The following is a 27,999-nucleotide window of genomic DNA, read 5'->3' as shown; positions in this document are numbered from 1 at the left end:
ACAGAAGTAATGCTGTGTCATTATAACATTTTGGGGACCATTAATGTTGATCAACACCCAAGGTAGTGTGTGCTATGTTTCTCCATTCTATAAAGGTACAGTTTTTCTTTGTAATTAATATTCTATTAGACCACCACATCACACGGATTCCTTTTTGAGGAAGGACTTGTTGCTCAATTTTGGTCAGTGCAGTCAGCAGATAGCTTCCAACACTTTCTGCATGACTCATATCACCCAAGGTCACACCGTTCCTGGTGCAGCTTGCACACAATGCCTGAGTGAGATGGGGTGGGACTGCCCACTTCAGAGCTCCCTGCCGGTTGCTGAAGCTAGGCCTACATTGCAGTGAGATTGCTCCCTTAGCCCAATTATACCTCTTCCCCCTTCCTTTCACATATGCTGGTCCCTAGTAAATACATTGCACCCCAAACTCTGTCTTAGCATCTGATTCCAGAGAACCCAACCTGAGTCATTTCTTATTGGGAGACATTTTGAAACCCTGTGAATAATCTGTTTGTTATTACTTTCACTTACTCCTTTTAGCATCTATTGAGAATTCTTGCTTGAAACAGTTATTACTGTCCTGGTTGCCAAATGGTGGTTTTCTAATTCCATGATTTCTTCTACATTTACTAGTTAGAATTCTACTGTATGGAAGAGATTATCCTTCTCCCATTTACTTATTTATTGATTCACTCACATATATCAGCATGCGCCGGCAAATTCTATTTTGTGAATTATAATCTAACATTTATTTTATTGTTCAATTTGTCCCAGATTTGGCCAGTAGGAGCCGTTTCCGTCTTGTTTCTGTGTGCTTTGATGTGTCCTTATTGTTTTTTTAGTACTTCCTTTCTTTCTGGCAATATATTTCAGCATTGTTTGATACTTTTCCTGCCCCTGGAATTGGTCATTTCAACAGGGACCAAGAATGAATATAAAAAATGGAAACATTCAAGCATTAGAAGAAAATATGGGTGAATGATCTTAAGGCAATGAGGAAAGCCTCTAACATCTCAGAATCACCAAGCACAATAGAAAAAACAAACAAACAAAAAAATAAGCAGATGTTTCACAGGAAAAAAAAAATGAAAATGACACATAAGCATAAGAAAAGATACTGACCCTCACTTATAAGATAAATACGAGGTAAAATTATCCTGCCATACCAAAAGATTGAAAACTTCATTGAGTAGACTGCAGAGAAACAGTCAGTTTCATTCATTGCTGGTAGAAGTATAAAATGGTACAAGCCGTATAAAAGGGTTTTTGCAAAAAGCTAAAGACATGGTGGACAGATTTACTTTTGGTTCAGTAATCCCACTGTTAGGAATCTACACTGAAGATAAACTTCCACAAATAAACAACACATGCACAAGGTTATTTATTGCAACATTGTAGTAGCAAAGGATTGGCGACAACACAGCCCATCAATAGAAGGCTGGTTGTATAACTGGAATATCCACACAATGGAATATTGTGCAATGCTTTAAAAAAAAAAAAAGGATGTCTCTGTGTGCTAATGGGTAGCGATTTCTAGAATTTGTAGGACATTTCACAAGACATCTGGCCTGATCTTTTCAAAAAGTCATCATCATATGGATTTAGGGAAGATGTTGGTAATAGTACATTATTTTTGAGTCACTCCAAATCACTGCATAAAGACAGAACATGAACAGTATCTGTAGCAAAACTAGTTTGCTAGAGAATGACAATGAGCTTCAGACAACCAAATTGACTGCAGAGATACAAATTAAACTCTAATATGAACATTAAATATTTATTTTCTTGTGGACCCAAGACTAAGACTAAATGAGGAATAATGTTTGTAATGGATACTATATGCTTTAACAATTTTGATTCAGCACAACTACTAGAGAATGGAGAGAGAATATATGAAAAAAATTATTCAAACTTCTAAGTAATCATATTACTGGCAGTGTTATTGGTGTCATTATCTTGAGATTATTGGGTAAGCAATATGGGATATTCTAATTCTTCATCCCTTGTGTCCTTGAGAACCAGAATTCTCAATGGAAAAAGGAGATACAAATGTGAGATAGAAGATGTTAAGTGAAAACCCTGTAGACTTTAATTTTAATTGGAAATATCAGTATCAACTTATCAGGTATTTAATCTTCCTTTTAAAATGGTGTGCACGCACACACACAGACACACAGACACACACACACACACACACGTAGGAAAGGAAAACAAACCCTGTTGATTACCAGACTAGTCATTTATGTAGAAAATCCCAAAGAAACTGCAAACAAGCTACTAGAACCGAAAAGTGAATTTAGCCAGCATACAAGGTCAATAAAAAAACTAAAACATATTTCTAAATAGTATTCTATAGCAATGAGTAATTAAAATTGGAATTTTTAGAAATGCTGTTTATAATAGCATCAAAAACATGAAATATTTTAGGGATAAGTCTAATAAAATATGTGCAAGATTCTGTGTGATAGAGAAAATCTAAAATGGAGAGCCACACCATGGTCATGGGCTGTAAGACAATATTTCAAAGACATTAGTTCTCCCCAAGTTGATCTGTAAGTTCAGCCAGTCAAAATCCAGGCATCAGCCAGCACTGGATCTGCCAGAACAAACAAACAAAAAACAAAACCAGGCAGATTTTTGTTTGTGAATTCCCGCCTCCCACCCCCACCAGATGGAGTCTTGCTCTGTCGCCCAGGCTGGAGTGCAGTGGAGTGATCTCGGCTCACTGCAAGCTCTGCCTTCTGGGTTCACGCCATTCTCCTACCTCACCCTCCTGAGTAGCTGGGACTACAGGCACCCGCCACCACGCCCGGCTAATTTTTTGTATTTTTAGTAGAGATGGGGTTTTACTGTGTTAGCCAGGATGGTCTCGATCTCCTGACCTCATGATCCGCCCGCCTCAGCCTCCCAAAGTGCTGGGATTACAGACATGAGCCACCATGCCTGGCCTTGTTTGAGTATTTTTTTAAGGAAATCAATAAGATGAGTTTAAAATTTACATGGGCCAGACACAATGGCATGCAAACTGTCTAGCTACTCAGGAGGCCTATAGTCCTAGCTACTTGGGAGGCTGAGACAGACAGACTGCTTGAGCCCAGGAGTTTGAGACAAGCCTGGGCAATACAGCAAAATCCTGTCTCTAAAAAAGGTAAAAATAAGTAAATATTTATATGGAAATGCAAACCTAAAATAGCCAAAATACTTTTGAAAAATAATAAGTTGGAGGACCCATACTATCTGATTTCAAGATTTACTGAAAGCTATATGTAATCAAGACTGTAGTATCTGAGTAAGAATGGACATATAGATCAGTGGAACAAAATAGAGTTCAGAAATAAACCCTTACACGTATAGTCAGTTGATTCCCATAAGAAAATTCCAAGTTAATTTAATGAAGAACAAATAGTTATTTCAACTAACACTGTAAGAACTATTCACCATTCATATGTAAAAAAAATTAACCTCAACCTTTACCTGTACCATATACAAAGTATCAACTTTTTAAAATGGATTACATGGGGGGGCATGGTGGGTCACACCTGTAATCCCAGCACTTTGGGAGGCCATGGTAGGCAGATCAGTTGAGGTCAGGAGTTCAAGACAAGCCTGGCCAACATGGTGAAACCCTATCTTTATTAAAAATACAAAAAAGTTGTCCAGGAGAGATGGCTCATGCCTGTAATCCCAGCACTTTGGGAGGCCGAGGCAGGTGGATCACGAGGTCAGGAGATCCAGACCACCTTGGCTAACATGGTGAAACCCCATCTCTACTAAAAAACACAAAAAAAATTAGTCAGGCATGGTGGTGGGCACCTGTAGTCCCAGCTACTCGGGAGGCTGAGGCAGGAGAATGGTGTGAACCCAGGAGGCAGAGCTTGTAGTGAGCTGAGATCACGCCACTGCACACCAGCCTGGGCTACAGAGCGAGACTCCGTCTCAAAAAAAAAAAAAATTAGTGGGACACTGTGGTGCATGCCTTTAGTCCCAGCTACTTGGGAGGCTGAGGCAGGAAAATGGCTTGAACCAGGAAGCGGAGGTTTTAGTGAGCTGAAATTGCACCACTGCACTCCAGCCTGGGCGACAGAGCGAGATTCTGTCTCAAAAATAATAAAATAAAATATGAAATAAAATGAGAGCAAGACTCTGTCTCAAAAATAAGAAAAAATATGAAATGATATAAAATGAAAATGAAATATATTACAGACCTAAATATAAAACCTATAAAACTTCCAGAAGAAAACATATGAGAAACTGTGACTTTCATAGGTTGGCAAAGATTTCCCAGGCATGAATGATAAAAGAAAAAAATTGATAAATTAAATTAAGACTTCATCAAAATTAAGAGTTTGTGCTCTTCAAAAGACACTGTTAAAAATATAAAGAGGCAAGTTATGGCCTAGGAGAAAATATTGGCACACACATATCAAGATTTGTATCCAGAATATATGAACTCATGACTCAATAAGCAATACAGTTAAAAGAGGGGCACCATTGAACATATAACTTCACAAATAAGGGATAGTGATTGTTAAACACATGAAAAGATGCTGTAGTTATTAGAAAAACACAAAAGTAAAATGAAGATACCACTGCATATTTTTTAGAACAGCTAAATTTTAAAAACTGTCAATTCTAAGTATTGGTGAGGATGTGGAGCAACTATAACTCTGATCCATTGTAAGTGGAAGTGCCAAACACTTTGTGCCAAATACAGCCACTTTGAAAACAGTTGGCCGTTACTGGTAAAGTGAAGCACATATTTAACATTAGACCCAGCAATCCCATTTTTAGATATTTACTTAAGTAATGAAAATTGATATTGTTTGGCTGTGTCCCCATCCATATCTCATCTTCAGTTGTACTCCTGTAATTTCCCCTGTGTTGTGGGAGGGACCCAGTGGGATATAATTTGAATCATGGGGGTGGTTTCCCCCATACTGTTCTCGTGGTAGTGAATGAGTCTCAAGAGAGATCTGATGGTTTTATCAGGGGTTTCTGCTTTTGCATCCTCATTTTCTCTTGCCTGCACTGTGTAAAAAGTGCCTTTTTGCCTCCAGCCATAATTCTGAGGCCTCCCCAGCCATGTGGAACTGTGAGTCCAATTAAACCTCTTTTTCTTCCTAGTCTTGGGTATGTCTTTATCACCAGCGTGAAAATGGACTAATACAAAAATATTATGTCCACCCAAAGGCTTGGTGAATACACGAGTAATCATAATAGACAAAAAGGTGAAATCACTCAAATGTCTATGAACTGATTAATGGATAAAGTTGTCGTACCTCCATATAACAGAATGCTATTCGGCAGTAAAAGGACAAGCAGGGACTTCCAGTTCTGAGACAAGATGAAATAGAGACTTCTTCCTTTTCTTAGTAAGTACAGCTAAAATCCCTGGAAAATGTACAGAAAACAAACCTGAGGAGACTCTGAAAGGTAGCAAGAAGAAGCCAGATCAGCTAGGGACCTTGCGACCTGAGGAATAACATGGTGGTGTGTTCCCTAGATTTTTTTTTTTCTTCATATATGTGCTAGAGAAGCTGTCAACCTGGAAACACCAATGAATACAGACCAAAACAAACCCTAGAAAAGACCAGTTTTATTAGTCAAGCCAGGAAAGGGACAACCTAGTAGTAAGACAGAAAACTTGTAGACAATAACTGCCCTACTCTAGCCAAAAACAATAGACAAACTGTGCTCCATCCCCCACTCTCACCAGCAAAGACTGAGTATTGAGCTTAAGACCTCTCCTGCTTGCCCAGCTGTAACAAGACCCCCCTCCTGTGTCTCTTCCCCAATATTCCTGCTGGGATAGTATCAGAAAAGGTGAAGCCCTAGTCAGGAGCCTAGATTTTCATTCCCACTGGGCAGTAATGATGTGTCCCTTCCATCCCCTCACCCCAAACAGTAACAAGTTCCCTCTCATGGTGTCAATGGAGGCTATCTGGGAAGCACTAAGGAGGCACCTCTACCCTTCCCAGCCAAGATATGTGTGCAGAAGCCTAGCAGGGAGCTGGGACTTGGACTCCCACCTGATGGCAACAAGGTGGTGCTCCCACATCTCTCACTGCACGGAGTCAGACGAGGCCTGCAAAAACAAATTTAAATAAGATCTAGAGTCTCAGCATAATACTAAAACATTTCAGGATACAATTGAAAACCATCCATCCTACCAAGAACCAGGAAAACTAAATGAGAAAAGAGAATAGATACTAAAACCAAAAAGACACAGATGTTGGAATTACTTGACAAGGACTTTAATGCAGCTATCTTTAAAATGATTCAATTTGCTATTGAATCATGAAAAAATAGAATTCTCAACAAAGAAATAGAAGATGTAAAGAACCAGATGGAGATTTTTAAACTGAAAATACAATAGCCAAAATTTTAAAAAGTCAACTGAACAGAATGGAGAGGGCAGAGAAAAAAAGTGAAGTGAATGAACTTGAAGATAAAACATTAGAAATTACCCAATCTGAACAAAAGAGAGAAAATATACTGAAAAATAAAAATGAACAAATCATCAGGGACTTGTGGGACTATTTTTAAAAGTTCTAATATTTGTACCATCAGAGTCCCAGGGGAGAAGAAAGACGATATGGTTGAAAAGGTATTCAAAGAAATGATAGCTTAAAATTTTCGAACTTGGCGAAGGACATATTCAAGAAGAACTTAAGAAGTTCAGCAAACTCTGAACAGGAAAATCCCAAAGAAATCCACTCCAACATACATTATAACCAAATTTCTGACCACTAAATATAAAATCTTGAAAACAGTGAGGACACTTTACCTATAGGGGAAAAACAGAATAACAGCAGATTTGTCATCAGAAACCATGGAATTTAGAAGGAAGTAGTACATATTTAAAGTACTGAATGAAAAGAACTGTCAACCCAGAATTCTATATCCAGCATATAACTGGCCCATCAAGGTTGAAAGTTGACAGTTGTACATTCAGATAGCACATCCTCACATTATAAGAATTCAAAGCAAAAACAGGATAAAGGAAATAATACAGCTTCTTTTTCACGTGCTTCTCACTTGTTAAGGAGGGCAAAAAAATTTTTTCCCAGTGACAGTTTTTCCCTCCCTCAAGATGTATCCATTTGCAAGAACTGGATCCCATAGCCATAGTAGATACAAGTATACTGATAAAGTGAGTATCTGATATTTTCAGGCTCAATAAGTGGGAGACAGGCAAGAAAAGGGGGCAATGAAATGAAGAATAGGACATAGCCAGCCCTCATGTTCACAAAGAACCATAAATTACTGTTGTCTCTAAATGAGGTTAGTGTCATTGACAAGATTGAAAAATGACATTTCTTACATAAAAAAAATGTATAAACATTTAGTGTGCCTAATAATTTTTGTTGTTGTTGGGTTTTTTTTGTTGTTGTTTTGTTCTTTTGTTTTGTTTTGTTTTGTTTTTGAGGCAGAGTGTCACTCTTTCACCCAGGCTGGAGTGCAGTGGTGTGATCTTGGCTCACTGCAACCTCCGCCTCCCAGGTTCAAGCGATTCTCCTGCCTCATCCTCCTGAGTAGCTGGGACTACAGGCGCACGCCACCATGCCCAGCTAATTTTTTGTATTTTTAGTAGAGATGGGGTTTCACCATCTTGGCCAGGCTGGTCTTGAACTCCTGACCTCCTGATCCACCTGCCTCAGCCTCCCAAAGTGCTGAGATTACGGGCATGAGCCACCATGCCCAGCCCTAATAGTTTTTATAAGCTTGGTTTTGTCATCAAAAGAATTTTTAAAAAACATAGTTTGGGCCTGGGTGCGGTGGCTCACGCCTGTAATCCCAGCACTTTAGGAGTCCAAGGCAGGTGGATCACGAGGTCAGGAGATCAAGACCATTCTGGCCAACATGGTGAAACCCCGTCTCTACTAAAAATACAAAAATTAGCCAGGCGTGGTGGCGTGCACCTGTAATCCCAGCTACTCGGGAGGTTGAGGCAGGAGAATTGCTTGAACCTGGAGGGTGGAGGTTGCAGTGAGCCAAGATCACACCACTTCACTCCAGCCTGGGTGACAGAACAAAACTCTGTCTCAAAAACAAAACAAAACAAAAAAGAAAAAAATATTTTGGGATCCCCATAAAAAGGAATAGCCTTGTCTCACTGAGAGAGGTTCTGCAGATTGCTGTTCCCAGCCATGTCTTTGTCTCTGTAGTTAGAGGTGCCATTAGCAAATATTGAGAACGTGTTCCATGCCGTACACTGTTTCAGATGCTGGTGAAAAAGTCATGTCCTCTACCTCCAGGAAAAAAACCTAGGAGGAACTATGAACTGTAAACCAGTAATTACAAGTGTCAGGGGTGTTATGAAAGGGAAAGTATAAAGTGTTGTGGGAATATATAATATATACCGAGATTTATTTAACCCATTCTGTGGTCAGGAAAGTCCTCTGTGAAGAAGTGATTCTAGCCATTGTTGGTTTGGTTTTTTTTTTTTTTTTTTTTTTTGAAACAGAGTCTAGTTCTGTTGTCCAGGCTGGAGTGCAGTGGTGCAATCTTGGCTCACTGCAACCTCTGCCCCCTGGGTTCAAGTGATTCTCCTGCCTCAGCCTCCCGAGTATGTGGGACTATAGGTGCATGCCACCACGCCTGGCTAATTTTTGCATTTTTTAGTGCAGACGGGGTTTCACCATGTTGGTCAGGCTGGTCTCGAATTCCTGACCTCAAGTGATCCGCCCATCTCAGCCTCCCAAAGTGCTGAGATTACAGGCGTGAGCCACCGTGCCCGGCCTAGCTTTGTTTTTATATGAAGCAGTTTTATTGTTCCCTGAATATCTTAGTGAGAAGCTGAAAGAGACAACCGCTGGAAACTGTTAGCTAGATGTTATTTTAAATTCAGATTTTCTACTTGGAGGAGGGTGATAACACAGTATATTATCAAGTTTTCGTCCTTACCAGTAGTCTGAACAGACTTTTAGTTCAAATCCCATCTATACTACATATACTAGCTCTGTGACCTTAGGAAGGTCATTTAATTATTTGGAGCCTTAGTTTACTTATCTGTAAAATGGAGCTAATGATAACTTGCAGGGTTGTTACTATTCTAAGACATGATTCCACACTTCAAGGAGCATTTATTCCAGTAAGGTGAGACAGACATATTGACAAGTAATTGAAAAAATAAAAAGAAAAAAAGAAAAATGAGATGGTGTGGTAAAGATGGAAGAGTGATCAGTGGTGATATAAAGGAGTGATCTACTCTGGCTAAAGAGGGACTCAGGAAGACTTTACAGAGGAGTATTCAAAACGGGCCTTGAAGGGTGAATAGTCAAGGTACATGGCACATATGAAACAGCTTGATGCATTTGGGAAACCACAATTTGTTTAGAATAATTACACCAGAAGTATGGGCAAATGACAGAAGAAACTAGAGAGGGCCTGGCGCGGTGGCTCATGCCTGTAATTCCAACACTTTGGGAGGCTGAGGTGGGCGGATTCACTTGAAGTCAGGAGTTCGAGACCAGCCTGGCCAACATGGTGAAAACCCATCTCTACTAAAAATACAAAAATTAGCCAGGCGTGGTGGCACTCACCTGTAATCCCAGCTACTCGGGAAGCTGAGGCAGGAGAATCACTTGAACCTGGGAGGTGGAGGTTGCAGTGAGCCAAGATTGTGCCACTGCACTCCAGGCTGGGCGACAGAGCTAGACCCTGTCTCAAAAAAAAAAAAAAAAGAAAAAAAGGAAGAAACCAGAGAGGTAGAAAGATTGTAGATTACAGAGGGCTTGTAGTGTTTGCTACCCTGAAGATTTTGGACTTCATTCTGAAAGTGACTCACAGGTATTGAAGAGTATTCATCAGATTTGCTAGTGGTGGTGGTGTGTTACACTGACTGCAGGAAGATGCCTTAAGCTGTTGCATTTGAGGAAGACAGTGGGGAGGGACTGAAGAATAGGTGACATATTATAAAGAGACTTAGATAGTAGAACCAGCAGGACTCGAGGCCATTGAATTATCCAGGAAGAAAGAGTAAATAGCAGTTCACAGGGTTTCAGGCTTGGTAGACTGAAGTGGTTGTTGGCTTTATTCATCACAATAGTAATACAAGGTGGAAGAAAACATAAGAGAGGTAGACACTGAATTACCTTTTCTGTGCGTAGTCTGACTTCTTCAGTATTTGATTATTCAGAGGAAAAAAACACTAAAAATTAGGGTAAGTTCCTCTACTTTTTTCTTTAGAAAAATACATTTGTCTTGAGTATAGATTCACAAAGAGGTTGATAAGAGTACATCACAGACTAACAAATAAGTTACGGGGGTCATAGAGGACAGTTCTGTTCATTCTGCAGATATCATTAAGGAAAGAGCTAAAGAAAACATTGCAGCTATAACCATGTTGATACACTTAAAATTAATAAAGTTCTGAAAACATTTAGTGTGACTGTAGCGTTAATGATAAAGAATTTGGATTTTAGTATTTTAATGGTTTTGGAGTTTTTTAAGTGCAATTTTGACTTTGCATTAGTGTCTACAATTTATAACTAAAGTTTATTTTTTTGAAAATGATATTAAGATGAATATTCAACCTGAAATAAAACTTACATACAAAATGTTTAAAGTATATTTATTCACTATTTTTTCTTCTATTCTAGTTACTATTTTTGGAAATGAAGAAAATGGTAAGGCACTTTTAGTTTCAATTTAAGTTAAATGCTTAATGATATTTTAATTGGAACATACTTTTTATTTAGTGATGAATGCATGTGTTTTTGTTTTTTAGAAATAAAATCCCTATCTTTACATTTTAAGTAATTAAAAGGAGATCTAGTAATGGGGTTATTTCCAGACCAAGACATTTCATGTATTCTCATTTTGTGTTATTTATGTAAATTAAAGTAGACATTATTTTGTACAACACCTAGTACTCAAACTTCTTTGTGTATTTATATAAATATTTGTCTCATATGTTCTTCAAAACTTTTTATTTAGATTTTTTTAATATGAGTTCTAGCTAGGTTGAGGAGACAATTCTGCTTTCATGATGTCTAAATTTTATTGATGGTTCTCGTTTAGGCATTTGTTAAAATCGCAATTTACAATGCACAGATATTTAAGAAAATAACCAGACTGTAAATTTGTAAATTGCATTACCAGTTTAAGGAAGCTAAAGTTTTTATAACAACTAAGTAAAAAAGATAGTGCCTAGAGGGAAAACTCATTTCTCAAAATTTCACTGGGATAAAAGCAAATTTCATAAGTCTGTTGAGATTAAATGTAAACAAAATTTAATTGGGCATACAAAACTCCAGAGGATTTCTAAAATACTCGAACAGTTAGAAATTATTAATAAATAGTAATTCCTCTTACTGGAGACAATTAGGCATTAAGTATGTAAATATTAAATTACCTTTAAATTTAATTTGTCAGTAACAGAATAAACGCAGACTCAATCTTGGTTGGCTTATTTTCTTTCTTTAAATCAAAAATGTTTCCTGTATGTTGGAAGCACAGATATAGAAAGCAGAGAATTTCAGAAGTTCTTATAAAAGAACTTTTAACTTATATCATTATCTCTTGGGGCTATTTTTACCGTGTCTCTCAAAGAGTCTTTTTTTTTTTTTTTTTTTGAGACAGAGTCTCGCTCTGTCGCCCAGGCTGGAGTGCAGTGGCGCAATCTCGGCTCACTGCAAGCTCCGCCTCCCAGGTTCACGCCATTCTCCTGCCTCAGCCTCCTGAGTAGCTGGGACTACAGGCACCCGCCACCACGCCTGGCTAATTTTTTGTATTTTTTAGTAGAGACGGGGTTTTACTGTGTTAGTCAGGATGGCCTCGATCTCCTGACCTCGTGATTCGCCTGCCTCTGCCTCCCAAGGTGCTGGGATTATAGGCGTGAGCCACGTTGCCTGGCCAAAGAGTCTTTCAATACAGTCTTTTGTTGTTGTTAGCTTGTTTGTTTTTAAATTCAGTTACGGGTGATTTTTGAACTTCTGAACACAGAGTTTGGTATATAGGTTTCAGGTTTTTCTTTCAACTTTGATTTAATTTTCTCAGTTAACTATGATTTTACTTCCTATATTACTTGTAACCAATGGTTTAATAGCATGTATATGTAACCAGAAGTTTGCCTATTGATAATCACATTCATTTGAATTTAGTGAAAAGCATTGTTTTCTGTTACTCTTTACTCATTATAAGTTAATGATAACATCTTTTAAGTACTTACCATATTCTAGGTCTTGTGTTAAGAGCTTTATTTTATCTATTTTTTAACAGAATATATTTTTAAGCAAAACCATTTTCTTTTGTTTTCATGAAGAAAGGAAATATTCTAAAATTATATTAAATGTTTTTAAAACTATGAAGAGTATATTGTTTTTACATTTAAAGTATCTCAAAGTTACCATTTATCTCAAAGTTAAATGATAGTGTATAGATGAGGAACAACAAGCCTGATTTAATATGGGGTCTAGGCAAAAATATTTATAAAGGAAGTAAGCAAAGTGAAGATAACATTGCATGGTTGTTAAATGGTCTCAGTGTTATCATAGCAGTAGGAAACTAAGTTCTTGCACACTTTTCCAAAGGAAAAACAAATGAAGCAATTATATATAATATATAAAATATACATATATATATTTTTTCTTTTTCTTTTTTTTTTTTGAGATGGAGTCTCGCTCTGTTGCTCAGGCTAGAGTGCAGTGGCACGATCTCGGCTCACTGCAACATTTGCCTCCCAGGTTTAGGCGATCTTCCCACCTCAGCCTACCAAGTAGCTGAGATTACAAGTGTGCACCACTACGCCCAGCTAATTTTTTGTATTGGTAGAGATGGAGTTCTACCGTGTTGGCCAGGCTGGTCTTGAACTCCTGACCTCAAGTGATCCGCCCGCCCCAGCCTCCCAAAATGCTGGGAATACAGGCGCGAGCCACTGCACCTGGCCAAAGCAATGATACTGAGTCCATTGGGTACACCATAGGGTTCAACCTGAAGGGAACTGACAGGATAGAGAAAGCAGATTTTGAGAAACCAGTTTTTAATGTGTATGACAATCAATGTTAGTGGAAACAAGAAGAGCACATTTGAAAATAGAAGGAAGTTAGGGTTACGATTTTATCTTGGCATCAGATATTGGCTTAGAAGTGGAATATGACCATTAAGATGATGGTTTAAAACGTGGAGGAAACTATAATTTTAGCTAGGACATAGTGAAAAGAACCTTGGATTTTTGTCAAACAGATATGAGTTTGAATTCTGGCTTCATGATTTAATAACTAAGTGACGTTGGGCAAAGTATTAAATTCTCTGAGCCTCACTGTTTACATCTGTAAACTGGAATGATACCTTAGAAGACTTACTGTGAGGGTTAGAAATAAGGCATAGATTATATGCCTTCTAGTTGGCTTTCAGTACATAGGAATGGTGATTTGAGTACCTATAGTCAAATATGGTGGCTGAGTAGTCCCAGGGTTTTACTAGGATGCACTGGTCATGAGGTTGGAATTATTTCTTAGGAATTCCATAGCCAAGAGGGGAAAGAAACTATGAGCAACATATTTTACATCACCACTGAGATGGATTGGAAGCAAGGAGACCAATTGGCTTTTGCAGCAATCCAAAGAACGTAGGCAACAATTTATGTAGTATGCACTGGCAGTGAAAATAATGATAATTATTGAAATTATTGAAAAATAACGAAAATAATAATAATGAGTTCACTTGGTGAGAAATTTTAGGAGCTAGAATTAGTAGTATTTGTACTGATAAGCTGTGAGATACAAGGAGTCATTTCAGGCCTGGATTTCTGCATTGGTCAACTGCGTGACTGGAGTTTCTGTTCTCTGACATCTGGCATGAACCCAATACAATTTCAGAAGAAAAGGTTGGGTTGCAACAGGGTTGTCACATTATTAGTATTATTTTATTTGAAAAGTACAAGCAATTTTTAAACCAAAAACATAAAGGAAAATAAACCTCAGTCCAAAGGAAGGACAGTACTTCAAACTGAATACATGTTAGCTTTTACAAAAGCTTCCTTACATTGTTCTTGGTCTTTCTTTTCTTTTTTTTTTTTTCAGCGCAGACCAGTGAACACTTTATCACTTCTTAAAATCGAGAAACACTGATAAGGGGAATGCACAAAAAGGACCAAATTTTGGAGAAAATCATTAAAATACCTGGATAAGACTAATAGTAATAATATTAATAATCAGTATTTATTGAGGATTTATTGTGTGCCAGGCATTCTTCTAAGTGTTTTGCATGTATTACCTCATCAGTATTAAGCAGCTAACTTTACTGAAATAAGTACTTTAATTGAAATCTAAGCAAATTATTTGGAGAGTGCAATATGAAGAAGTAATGAATTCTGAAAGTAACAGAAAAGACCTTTGTGGAAGGAGTAGCATTTTATCTAAACTTTAAAAATGAGCAGAATTTCAGACTTGTCTGAATTTATTATCTTCAGTGGGTTTATGGTGCTGCATTACAAACTGAAAAAGAGTTTAAGCATCTGATAGATAGTTCTTGCTTCTTAAAGAAATCAGTACTGCTTCTTTCAAATATGTAGAATACAACAAAAATCTTTTGAAATATTTTGGAATGTTAACATTAATCTACTTGGGAAACAGTTATGTTAGATATTCAAAATGGCCAAAACTTTTTCTTGTTAGCCTGTATTGAACAGGGGAATGAAATTTAGGTCACTTTTTCTGAACAATACAGGGAATGAGTTACTCAGATGTATTCATCATTTATGGTGATGGTAACTTATTTACTTTCAGTTGACAGTTCCTTGGATGTAATGTTCATAGTAATAGATTCTGTTTAAAATAATTTTAAGTCATTTAAAATGAGCTTTTGGAGAACTTGAAATATAGTGCGTGAAGAAAGTGTTTTAGCTTAAATCTTCAGCAATTTAATACAATCAAATCTCATCTTAAATCTCATCTTATAAACCAGACTGATAATCCTTAAATATAGGAACAGAATATTTCTTCATATCTAGTAATGTTTCCTCATGCAAGTAAAGTTTATATATTTGATGTTTCAGTACATTTTAATTTAATTGTTTATTGGATTCGGCCTCCTGACCCAATTATTGTGTTTTAATGTAATGCTTTTTGCTGTTTTCACCTGGATTCAATGAACTGTTATTTGTTTTTATTTACCAGGAAAGACCGTTGTTTACCTTGTGGCTTTCCATCTGTTCTTTGTTATGTTTGTATGGTCCTATTGGATGACAATTTTCACATCTCCCGCTTCCCCCTCCAAAGAGGTAAATTTAATGTTGGTAAATTACCAAATGTTTTAACTGATTATGGAATTTTTTTTCCCTTGTGTTACCTTTGTTAAAACTTTACATAATGCATGTGTTCTGTTTCCATTCATAAAACTGCTTGGTTGCTCTGTACTGTGAATGTGAGTCATCAGCCTATTCTCAGATACAGTCCACTGACACAGCATAGTAAAAGTTCAGCGGTATAGAAATGCTTACTATTTTTCTGCCATGCTATGTGTCCTTAAAGACATACTTTATATTACTGGAATAAAAAGTCTCAAGGAACAGAACTGAGTTAGGAAAGTAGAGTTTATTTTTAGAAACTCTCAACATTTATATTTTCTCAGGCATGAACAGATATGCTGCAATTAAAGAAAGTTTTGTGATGGAAACAAATTGTCTAGGCTATTGCTTGCTGCACTTAAATATGACTAGTGTTTCTTCTAATTGGAGGTTCCATTTGGAAAATAATATAGGTAAACATTTATGTGGAGTAGGTTTTATGACCAGTGTGTCTCTTACCTCGCCATAGCTGACTGAATTCTTCCTTCACCGAAAATTTCTTCTAGCAAGGTGGTCAAGAATATATTCTCTAGAGTTAGAGTTGTCTAAGTTTGACCTTTTGCTCTAACAATTTAATCTCTCCAAGCTGCAGTTTTCTTATCAAAAAATGGAACTAACAATTGTGCCTGTCTCTGTAGGATGTTTGTAAAGATTGTGAGATTTATTCAGTTAAAACATGCATGTATTTATATATTTATTTATTTATTGAGATGGAGTTTCGCTCTTGTCACCCAGGCTGGAGTACAATGGCACGATCTTGGCTCACTGCAACCTCCGCCTCCCAGGTTCAAGCGATTCTCCTGCCTCAGCGTCCTGAGTAGCTGGGATTACAGGCACGCATCACCATGCCCGGCTAATTTTTGTATTTTCAGTAGAGACGGGATTTCCCCATGTTGGTCAGGCTGGTCTTGAACTCCTGGCCTTGGGTGATCCACCCGCCTCAGCCTCCCAAAGTGCTGGGATTACAGGCATGAGCCATTTACGCCCGGCCTAAGCTTTTAAAATAGTAGTGTACCTGCCACATTGTTAGGACTCAAATATTAGATGATGATGATAATGTAATCGTTTCCCTTTGTGTTAAATTTATCAAAATCATTAAAAATTATAGACCATATGTTTAAAAATAGTATCAACTTCTATTTAACTTTGCAGTGAAGAACATATATACAAAAAGTATGCATATGTGTACACACCTGTGTAACTACCACCCAATTCAAGAAACAGAACATTACCAGAACCCCATCAACCCCTGATGCTTCCTTTCAGTCATCCACTTCATAAGAGGCCACTCTCTCGCCTTCTAACAGCATACATTAGTTTTGCCTGTTTTTGTATTAAATATAAATGGAGTTTTCTAGTGGTGTGTGTATGTGTATAGTCATAGTCATATGTGTGTGTGGCTTCTTTCATTAACATTCTATTTGTAAGATTCATCTGTGTTACGTATAGTTGCAGATCATTCATTCTCATTATTGTTTAGTATTCAGTTGTAGTAACATGTAACACAATTTATTTACTTGGTCTACTGTTGATGAGCATGTGGGTAGCCTCCAGCTTAGAGCTGTTACAAATAGGGCTGCTGTTAACATTCTAGTGCATGTCTCTTGGATAATATATATGTAGTTCTTTTGGATAGATGCCTAGGAGTAGAACTAGTATATATACATTTAACATTAGCAAGTAATGCCGTATAGTCTTTTGCCTGCTTTTTCTATTAGATGCTTTTGTTTTAAAAGGTAAAGTAAATTATAAGTCAAACTTTAGTGTTGCTTCAAATATATTCACCAGGCATTTGTTACTAATTAGTCAACCCTTAAAGTTATGTTACAAACTATCCATTTCTTAATCTTGAAATTGAAAAGGACTTAATTTTATTTAATCAATTACTAGTAGTGATGACTATTGAAAACATAGCATGTGTAAAAAGTAAATAATTCTCATTTCAGGAAATAAGAAATAGAATAAGAAAAATAATTGGTAGTACTTTTGAGAAGCAGTATAATGTAGAGGTTAAGAATGCAGGCCAGGCGTGGTGGCTTATGCCTGTAATCCAGCACTTTGGAAGGCCAAGGCAGGCAGGCAGATCACTTTAGCCCAGGACTTTGACATCAGCCTTGGCAATGTAGCAAACCCCATCTCTACAAAGAATAAAAAAAATTAGCTGGGCATGGTGGCATGCACCTGTAGTCCCAGCTACTCGGGAGGCTGAGGTGGGAGGATCACTGAGCCCATGAAGGTTGAGCCTGCAGTGAGCCGTGATCATGCCACTGCACTCCAGCCCAGGCAGCAGAGTGAGACCCTGTCTCAGACAACAGCAACAACAACAGTACCACACAGACTCTGGACTAAAACTGCTCGGGTTTAGCTCATACTTCTGCAGCCTACTAGCCATGTTAGCTGTGTGACTTTGGAGACTTTCCTTAGTTGATCCCTCCTCTGTAAAGTGAGGGTGATATTAGTACCCACCTCATAGGGTAGCTATAATAATTGAGCAAATTAGCAATCTATGTAATCAATAATAGATAATTAATATATGGAGTTAATAGTGTATATAAAGGACTCAGAAGAATGCTTAGCACCTAATAAGTACCATCAAAATGTTATTATTATTATTTTTGGTGGTGGTTCTAGCATATTGCATCCATTTAGCATTCAGCCCAGAGCTTAAGCCTTTACATCAACTTCTCCTTCATTCTCCTCTACTCCTATAAGGTCATCTGACTGCCCAAGCCTGTATCCAGTGACCTTGCTGTGGCATGCTCCATTTGCCCTGTCAGAGAACTTATCATCTGGTATTGTAATTGCCTGTTTACTAATATGCATCACATTATTAAATTTTAAATATTGTGAGGGCAGGGATATTTACGTTGCATTCTGCACTGTATCCCTTCCCACACTATCTGGCATATAGTGGATTTTCAGTAACTATTAAATTAATTAATTATTAAATCTTCATGGGCCAGCTAAGCTAAGCTCTAGAGACAACCAAGAACAGGAATTTAAGATTCTCTTTGTCACTGAGCTTACAGTGTACTGACTGAGGTAGGCCTGTATAAGCAATTACAAAGCTGTGAGTTTGATGTTAATGTAATACCAAGCTCACAGCTTTGTTAGGAGGATTCTGTCAGCTCAGAAGTTGGTGCTAATATAACACCAAACTCACAGCTTTTATTAGGAGGATTCAGTCAGCTCAGAGCTTAGAACAATGCTTGGAGATCTAGGTCTAGGGGAATTGATTGGGTCTAAAAAGCAAAAACTAGGGCCAGATGTGGTGGCTCACGCCTATAATCCTAGCACTTTGGGAGGCCAAGGCAGGTGGATCACCTGAGGTCAGGAGTTCGAGACCAGCCTGACCAACATGGTGAAACCCCATCTCTACTAAAAACACAAAATTAGCCGGGTGTGGTGGCGTGCTCCTGTAATCCCAGCTGCTTAGGAGGCTGAGGCAGGAGAATTGCTTGAACCTGGGAGGCAGAGGATGCAGTAAGCCAAGATTGCGCCATTGCATTCTAGCCTGGGCAACAAGAGCAAAACTGTGTCTCAAAAATAATAATAAAAAGTAAAAACTATAAATCTTTAAGGAAGTTAAGTTATAAATACGGGTGGGGTGTCTTTTCTTTTTTTCATTGTTTCAATCCAGTACTTCTTGACCACCCACCGGATATCAGACTGTGCTAGGCTTAAAGGTAGAGACAGACAGTAAACAAATAAAATAATTATAAATTGTGATAAATTTAGAAAAATAACATGGTAATATGATAGAGTATAACAAAGTAAAAGCTACTTTCGGGGAGAAAGAGCTACTTTAGATAGTATAGTCAGATAAATCTCCGAGGAAGTGGTATTTAAGCTGAGACCTTTATAAGTATCTCTTCCACTAAGCTTTTTGAAGGAAAAATCTTTGTTGTTTATTCCTGTATCCCCAGTACTTAGAATCAGACCTCGTATATAACAGGCAGATTGATAAAGACTTAAATGAAGAAATGGTGAGGAAGAGGCGGCAGCATGTGAATAGCTGATAGATATCTCCCATCCCTTCCCTGACTATAATCCTACAGAGTTTGCCAGTTAGCTGTAAGATAAAGGTCATGTTCATTTGCATGGTACACCAAATCCCTTCATGAACTAAAATCTTACTAATTTAATCTTCATTGCTTCTTCATGGAACTCTATACTCAAGCAGTGTATTGAGCTGAATATACTGTACCATTTTCACATCCTTGTGCTTTCTGTATGCTGTTCCCTTTGCCAAGATTTTCTTTTCTTCTCTGTCTTCCTGAAAGATTCCTGTTTATCTTTCAAAACTTAGGTACACTGCCTTCAAGAAACTTTCATTGATATCTCCCACTGCCTCCCAAGGGAGCTTTTATCATACCTTGTAATATATTATTAATGTTGTACTTTATGCTGATTCGTATTTTGTAATTCTTTGTTTATATGGCTCTCTTACTAGACTATAGAAATATACTTTTTGAAGGCCAGGGTTGTTTTTATTCATCTTTGGATCTCTGATATCTGGGACAACACCTCACTCTTAATTGGCATTTAATATATATTTAAATAGAACTGTCTGAACACTGAATTTAAGACAATAATAGCATTTCATAGTTTGAATTCTGTTCACTAGTTTTGAATAAAAAGACAAACTTGTAGTACTAATTCAAAATTACGATCTGTTTGAATATTTGTTTTGTTCCATTCCTCATCTAAAATTCTGATGTCTCTTGAAATTTTCATTTGGTTTAAGCTTTTCATAATTTTATAACCTTCATTCTTTTTTTTTTTTTTTTGAGATGGAGTCTCACTCTGTCACCAGGCTGGAGTGTAGTGGTGTGACCTCGGCTCACTGCAACCTCCACCTCCCGGGTTCAAGCAATTCTCCTGCCTCAGCCTCCCGAGTAGCTGGGACTACAGGCGCATGCCACCACACCCAGCTAATTTTTGTATTTTTTTAGTAGAGGCGGGGGTTTCACCATGTTGGCCAGGCTGGTCTTGAATTCCTGACCTTGTGATCCACCAGCTTCGGCCTCCCAAAGTGCTGGGATTATAGACGTGAGCCACCGCACCCAGCCCATAACCTTCATTCTTAAGGAAAAGTAATGATGTTGAGTAGCAGTAGAGAGGCTTGAGGCCTGGGATACTACTGCAGACTAGGAATAGGATAGCCCAGGGAAATCTGTTGAAGTTTTATAAGGAATCTGTAAAATTTGATCAGAACATCTTCTATTCAAATATATTTAACATGTTACCATGTGATTTTTATACTCTATTATGAATATGTAAGAGACACATCATGTCAGGAAATAACTTTCTAACAAGTTAAAATTCTCTTAAAAGAGAACATGCCATCTTGCAAAATAGAAAAATATTTCTCTGAAAGTATTCAAGAGGGGCCCAATCTGTCAGAAATGTCTGAAGACCCCTGCTTGTGATGGAAGATTAGATAAGGGACCTCCATTGTCTTTAAGACTTTTTCATCTTTAAGATTATGTGAGTCTTTCCTGACTTCTTACTGTCCTGTTCATCTGTCCATGTTGCTTCTTGTCCCCCATAAGTAATTTGGGGGTTTCTTGTCCCATCACAATTTGATTGTGGAAGCTGAGCTAGGTAATCTAAATAGACTCTTCTATTTCCTAAAGTATGGTGTTTTAGTCAGGTTAGAGTAACTATCTATAAAAAGCAAAAACATTTATTTTACACTGTAATATAGAGGAAAATGTACCAGAGTAGAACACAGAAGACCTGTATTTTATTATTGGCTCTGCCAGTAGTTCTGCAATCTTAGAAAATTGCCTAAGTCTCTTAGAATCATAATTTCCTCAACTCAGAGCTCTCTCTACTATGCCAAGCTATTGCCTTGTTTATAGCAGAATACCGTGTTGTTAAGCTAATACCATTAGCAATGATGGGGCAGCAAGAGGAGGAGACATTTTGGTATTTGAGTTAGCAACTAGACCAAATACTCCTTAAACATGAAAGTCAGGATTCCTTAGGGCTTTTTAAGCAGAACCTTACAAGTAAATAAAAATTGAGGAATTGTATTATTAAAATATAAAACACAATGAAGAACAAATCTCAAGCCATTCTTAGTTTTTTTTTTTTTAAATCTATGAAATAAAGACTGATAGAAACCTGTAGTTCCTGGTAACATGAAATTAAGGTATAAAACTTAGGATCCTTGAGATGTTAGGATGACATATGAAAAGAACAATTAAACATAAACAAGTACTCTGAAGGGAAAATGCTATTAAGAGAAATGAACCAGAGGCTGGCCACACGTGGGAACAAACAGTAAGAAGTGAAAACAAGAAACAGCCCTAGGCCAGGTGCGGTGGCTCACGCCTGTAATCCCACCACTTTGGGAGGCCAAGGCGGGCAGATCACGAGGTCAGGAGATCGAGACCATCCTGGCTAACACGGTGAAACCTCGTCTCTACTAAAAATACAAAAAAAAAAAAAAAAAAAAAAAAATTTAGCCAGGCATAGTGGCGGGCGCCTGTAGTCCCAGCTACTCGAGAGTCTGAGGCAGGAGAATGGCATGAACCCGGGAGGCGGAGCTTGCAGTGAGCAAATCACACCACTGCACTCCAGCCTGGGCGACAGAGCGAGACTCCGTCTCAAAAAAAAAAAAAAGCTCTATAAAGGACTGTCCTTGAAAAGGCAACTGTGCTTGCCTTGACAATCTTTCATAATTCTGGTGAAACTAAGTCCTATTGGTTAACTTTTCAGAAGCTAAAAATGGTTAAAAAAAAAAAGACTCGTTGGCCTTCATGAGACATTTGGCTAGAAATTAGCGGGACCCCATGACTGTGATTTAGCCTTTCACCCAAAGCAAGTAAATCTTTGGACATTCTTGCAAAAATTAAAAATCTCTTGACAGTAACTTTTAAACAACTAAAATTTTTACTAATGGAGACTATATATTAAGCCTTTCCTGTGTAGAAATTTAATTTTATTTGTGAAAAACAAAGATGGAAAAATATTTAGTTCATATTCTTTGCCATCTGGTGTGGAGGGCAAATATTTTTTAATATGCCAAAGGTATGTAGTTTTTGTTAAAATGTACTTGATTTATCTGCTTAACAGTTAAGTTTGAAGACAAGTTTTGTCTTCATAAAATAGTTTTTGGTTTTCTTTTTTCTAGATAAAACTTTTTCTGAGCATGATAATTAACATCATGGGATTTAAAAAATTTAATAGTCCTCTTTCCTTTTATAGTTCTACTTGTCCAATTCTGAAAAGGAACGTTATGAAAAAGAATTCAGCCAAGAAAGACAACAAGAAATTTTGAGAAGAGCAGCAAGAGCTTTACCTATCTATACCACATCAGCTTCAAAAAGTAAGAAAAAGAATAAGTTTTCCTTTTCAAATGATTTTTAAAGTATGCTTATTCCTGCCAGGATATATTTGCATGGTTTGACTATTAAATGGATACTATGATTGCCATAAATAATATCTGTAGCAACAAGACTTTCCTGTTTCCTTACTGTGGTATTTCAGATGCAGAAATAGATATATAAAAATAATATATAAAAATAATAATCAATATAAATTGTTTAAGGGGCCCACTTTAATATGAATCTCTTCTGTACTTGTTTTTTCCCCCAACTCAACTTTCATGGCTAAAAATTTTAATTATTATTCTTAGTAAACTGTCATTTGGAAGTCTGAATTTGAGTATTATGTGTCATCACTGAATAATTTAAAAAAAATCCAAAAGTGTGCAAAGAATGGGGAACAGTAAAAGACACAAATAGGAAGAAACTTGTTCAGATGTATAAGGCTGATATTCTGAGAGTCAGGCTGTGAACTCAGGTTTGTCTAGTTCCAAAGCCCTTGGTGTTTCCTCTGTACTAATGCCTCCACTGAGATCCATGACTGTAACAGCAGCTTCCTGTTCCTAGGTTGTAATCTTATGACAGGGAAGAGTCTATAAGTGGCTGGTCGTTTAAATACAGGGAATTGTTTTATTTTGTTTATTTAAAAAAATTTTTTGTTGTTGTTTGGGAAATTGTTTTAAATTATGTATTATATACTTCATTAATTGGTTTAAACACCAGGTAACGATTGCAGCTTAACAGTTATTCTGTTTACATGTACGAACTCATTTAGACCTCACAACAACCTTATGAAGTGTAGACTATAGTTTCCATTTTACAGATGAGGAAACTAAGACACAGTGAGGCTAAGTAGCTTGTTCAAAGTCATAGAGCCAGTATAAAAACAACAGGATTTTAAGTCCAGGTGCTCTGCCTCTTCAACCCACTAAGTTTCTAAACTCCAACGGGAAATTACCTTTGTGTAGCTATGTACAGATTGTGACTCAAGAAAATTTAAAGTGTCTACAAGATTTTAGGAGGGGATATTTGACTGACTGTCCTTTTTGTGTAACTAATATAGTATAGGAAAATATGGACTACAGATCAAACCCTAGCTTTTCCCTTACTAATATAGTGCAAGTCACTTAAACTTTCTAAGCACCAACTTCCTCATTTTAAGGTAAGGATAATAATATTTACATGGCTGGGTTATTGGAAGTATTAAAAGAGACAATATATGTAAAGTACTTAGTATAGCTCTTTGCATATAATAATACATTTCCAGTAATTTTTTTTTTTTGAAACGGAGTCTCGCTCTGTTGCCCAGTCTTGAGTGCAATGGTGCAGTCTCAGCTCACTGCAACTTCCACCCCCAGGGTTCAAGCGATTTCCTGCCTCAGCCTCCTGAGTAGGTGGGATTGCAGGCACATGCCACCAAACCCGGCTAATTTTTGTATTTTTAGTAGAAATGGGGTTTCACTATGTTGGCCAGGCTGGTCTCGAATTCCTGGCCTCAAGTGATCTGCCCACTTTGGCCTCCCAAAGTGCTGGGATTACAGGTGTGAGCCACCGTGCCTGGCCTATTATTTTATTTTATTTTCCCTTGATTGTAGGTCTTCTAGGTGGTCTGTATCCAGGGCCTCACTTTCTTCTAGTGAATTCCAGGCAACGGGCTTTCATTCTCCCTACCAGGATCAGTGGCGTTTTGTCATTCTGTCTTCTTGAAACGCTTTCCTCTTTGTGTTTTTCTGTAGTTTTATACTTCTGTTTTTGTTTACTTGTATGATTGTTCTTCTTCATCCCACATTTGTTGTTTTCTCCTATGTCTTAACTGCACAATGGTGCCTTACCCCATTTTTTCTGTACTGTCCTTTCAACTGTTACTTTTAGCCTTGGAATTCTAGTACCACAATATTGTGATCATTTGCTTATTGTGCTGCATAATTTGTTTTATTTAATAGTTTTCAGTAATGAGTTACCTTCTTAATACAAATTACAACAGATTCAAGGATATTACCATACTGGCACTCACCTACATTCCAAACCCTTTCTTGTGTGCCAGGCCCAGGGGTAGATTTGCAGCTGCATTCAAGGATTGCACGTCTGCAGAGTGGTCTGCAATCTAGCTGCACTCTGGGATGCAGCACCCTTCCTGTTGTTTCAGAGGAGGGAGCTGCAGACCTCTACCCAGAGCATCCAATCGCCACTATCAAGACTTCATCATTCACCTTGGCATGTGCCCTTCAATCCAGCGTTTGTAGCTCTCACTAGAGCTCCACTCGTGTATTTGCAGCTTCCAAAGGATAGCTGTACTTGAATGGCCTATTATGCAAAGCTTCAAGCTCCTACAATACTGGATTCATCATTTAAAACCTAATATCTTGGGGGAGGGGCCAAAAGTCTGCCTCGTTCACTTTTATATTTCCTGCATCTAGCAGTATTTGTCACGTGGTAGAAACTCTAAATATTTGTCAATGAAAAACACTACCCTCACGCAAACTCAGCTCTATTTCTATCCTTGGCACCATCATTCTTCTAGCCACCCTAGAAACTCAGATTTCCTTTGATTGCTACTTTTTGAGTTCAGTCTGCTCAGTCATCAAGCCTTTTCCTACAAGGTCTGTTTGGTTTAATCCCATCTCAGAGCCTAGGTAATTTCACAGCCTTTGCAATGTCAGAATGTTGAGTGGAGAAGGGTAGGGGAAAGAGAAAAGAAGATACTCGTTCCTGATGTTACCACTCGCTTAGCCATACAACCTTCAACAGATGACTCTCTAACCTTTGGGGTGTCTTTGATCTATAAAATGGAGAGATTGAACTAGGAAATCTCTAAGGTCCTTTATAGCTCTACTTTTTCTACATTATATGGTTTTACCTCCCTAGTGCCTAACCCAGGCAAGGTGTTATAGAAGGCCCTCAATAAAATATAACATACTCGGTCAATCGGGGCAAGATGGCCAAATAGGAACAGCTCCCAGTGAGACCAACGCAGAAGGCAGGTGATTTTTGCATTTCCAACTGAGGTACCCTCTTCATCTCACTGGGACTGGTTAGACAGTGGGTGAAGCCCACAGAGGATGAGCGGAAGCAGGGTAGGGCGTCGCCTCACCCGGGAAGCACAAGGGGTCAGGGAACTCCCTCCCCTAGCCAAGGGAAGCCATGAGGGACTGTGCCGTGAGGGACAGTGCTATTCGGCCCAGACACTATGCTTTTCCCACGGTCTTTGCAACCCACAGACCAGGAGATTCCCTCGGGTGCCTACACCACCAGGGCCCTGGGTTTCAAGCACAAAAGTGGGTGACCATTTGGGCAGACACTGAGCTAGCTGCAGGAGTTTTTTTCATACCCCAGTGGCACCTGGCACGCCAGCAAGACAGAACCGTTCCTTCTCCTGGAAAGGGGGCTGAAGCTAGGGAGCTGAGTGGTCTTGCTCAGCAGATCCCACCTCCACAGACCCCAACAAGCTAAGATCCACTGGCTTGAAATTCTTGCTGCCAGCACAGCAGTCTGAAGTTGACCTGGGACGCTGGAGCTTGATGGGGGGAGGGGCTTCTGCCATTACTGAGGCTTGAGTAGGTGGATTTTCCCCTCACAGTGTAAACAAAGCCGCCAGGAAGTTCCAACTGGGCAGAGCCCACCACAGCTCTGCAAAGGCACTGTAGCCAGACTGCCTCTCTTGATTCATCCTCTCTGGGCAGGGCATCTCTGAAAGAAAGGCAGCAGCCCCAGTCAGGGGCTTATAGATAAAACTCCCATCTCCCTGGGACACAGCACCTGGGGGAAGAGGCAGCTGTAGGCACAGCTTCAGCAGACTTAAACGTTCCTGTCTGCTGGCTCTGAAGAGAGCAGCTGATCACCCAGCACAGTACTCGAGCTCTGCTAAGGGACAGACTGCCTCAAGTAGGTCCCTGACCCCCATGCCTCCTGACTGGGAGACACCTCATACAGGAGAGCTGCAGCTGACATCTGGAGGGTGCCCCTCTGGGAGGAAGCTTCCAGAGGAAGGAGCAGGCAGCAATCTTTGCTGTTCTGCAGCCTCCGCTGGTGATACCCAGGCAAACAGGGTCTGGAGTGGACTTCCAGCAAACTCCAGGAGATCTGCAGAAGAGGGGCCTGACTGTTAGAAGGAAGACTAACAAACAGAAAGCAGTAGCATCAACATCAACAGAAAGGATGACCACAAAAAAAACCCATCTGAAGGTCACCAACATGAAAGACCAAAGGTAGATAAATCCACGAAGATGAGGAAAAACCAGCGCAAAAAGGCTGAAAATTCCAAAACCAGAATGCCTCTCCTCCTCCAAAGGGTCACAACTCCTTGCCGGCAAGGGAACAAAACTGGACTGAGATTGAGTTTGACAGATTGACAGAAGTAGGCTTCAGAAGGTGGATAATAAACTCCGCTGAGCTAAAGGAGCATGTTCTAACCAAATGCAAGGAAGCTAAGAACCTTGATATAAAGATATGGGAACTGCTAACTAGAATAACCAGTTTAGAGAAGAACCTTTGACTTGATGGAGCTGAAAAACACAGCATGAGAACTTTGTGAAGCATACACAAGTATCAATAGCTGAATCGATCAAGTAGAAGAAAGGATATCGGTGATTGAAGATCAACTTAATGAAATAAAGCATAAAGACAAGATTAGAGAAAAAAGAATGAAAAGGAACGAACAAAGCCTCCAAGAAATATGGGACTCTTTTAAAAAAGATTAACAAAATAGACCACTAGCCAGACTAATAAAGAATAAAAGAGAGAAGAATCAAAGAGACAAATAAAAAAATGATAAAGGGGATATCACCACTGATCCCACAGAAATACAAACTACCATCAGAGAATACCATAAATACCTCTACACAAATAAACTAGAAAATCTGGAAGAAATGGATAAATTCCTGGACACATATACCCTCCCAAAACTAAACCAGGAAGAAGTCGAATCCCTAAATTGACCAATAACAAGTTCTGAAATTGAGGCAGTAGTTAATAGCCTACCAACCAAAACAAGCCCAGGACCAGACGGATTCACAGCTAAATTCTACCAGAGGTACAAAGAGGAGGTGGTACCATTCCTTCTAAAACTATTCTAAACAATAGAAAAAGGGGGACTCCTCCCTAACTCATTTTATGAGGCCAGCATCATCCTGATACCGAAACCTGGCAGAGACGTGACAAAAAAAGAAAATTTCAGGCCAATATCCCTGATGAACATCAATGTGAAAATCCTCAATAAAATACTGGCAGACTGAATCCAGCAGCACATTAAAAAGCTTATCCACTATGATCAAGTTGGCTTCATCCCTGGGATGCAAGGCTGGTTCAACATACACAAATCAATAAATGTAATCCATCACATCGAACCAATGACAAAAACCACATAATTAT

The 27,999-nt window shown here is 38.5% G+C and overlaps 1 protein-coding gene across 24 annotated transcripts in view; it reads left to right on the top strand.

The window, feature by feature from the left end:
- ZDHHC20 (zinc finger DHHC-type palmitoyltransferase 20) overlaps positions 1-27,999 on the top strand; it is an 84,857-nt gene that overhangs the window by 20,971 nt on the left and 35,887 nt on the right. For 22 of the 24 annotated variants that reach the window (XR_004665822.3, XR_004665821.3, XR_004665820.3 and 19 more), the window contains 3 exons: positions 10,608-10,634; positions 15,126-15,229; positions 22,514-22,634. Coding sequence is in view for 21 of the 24 variants with exons in the window: in XM_057299634.2 (XP_057155617.1) it covers positions 10,608-10,634; positions 15,126-15,229; positions 22,514-22,634 (252 nt within the window). In the remaining 3 variants the exon portion in view is untranslated. The remainder of the gene's footprint in view (positions 1-10,607; positions 10,635-15,125; positions 15,230-22,513; positions 22,635-27,999) is intronic. The other 2 variants (XM_034936432.3, XM_055097159.2) reach the window with 2 other exon arrangements.

This window comes from Pan paniscus, chromosome 14 (genome assembly GCF_029289425.2).
Source record: "Pan paniscus chromosome 14, NHGRI_mPanPan1-v2.0_pri, whole genome shotgun sequence".
NCBI lineage: Eukaryota > Metazoa > Chordata > Mammalia > Primates > Hominidae > Pan > Pan paniscus.
The sequence above is the reverse complement of the archived record's forward strand: the minus strand, read 5'-3'. Positions and strand labels throughout refer to the sequence as shown.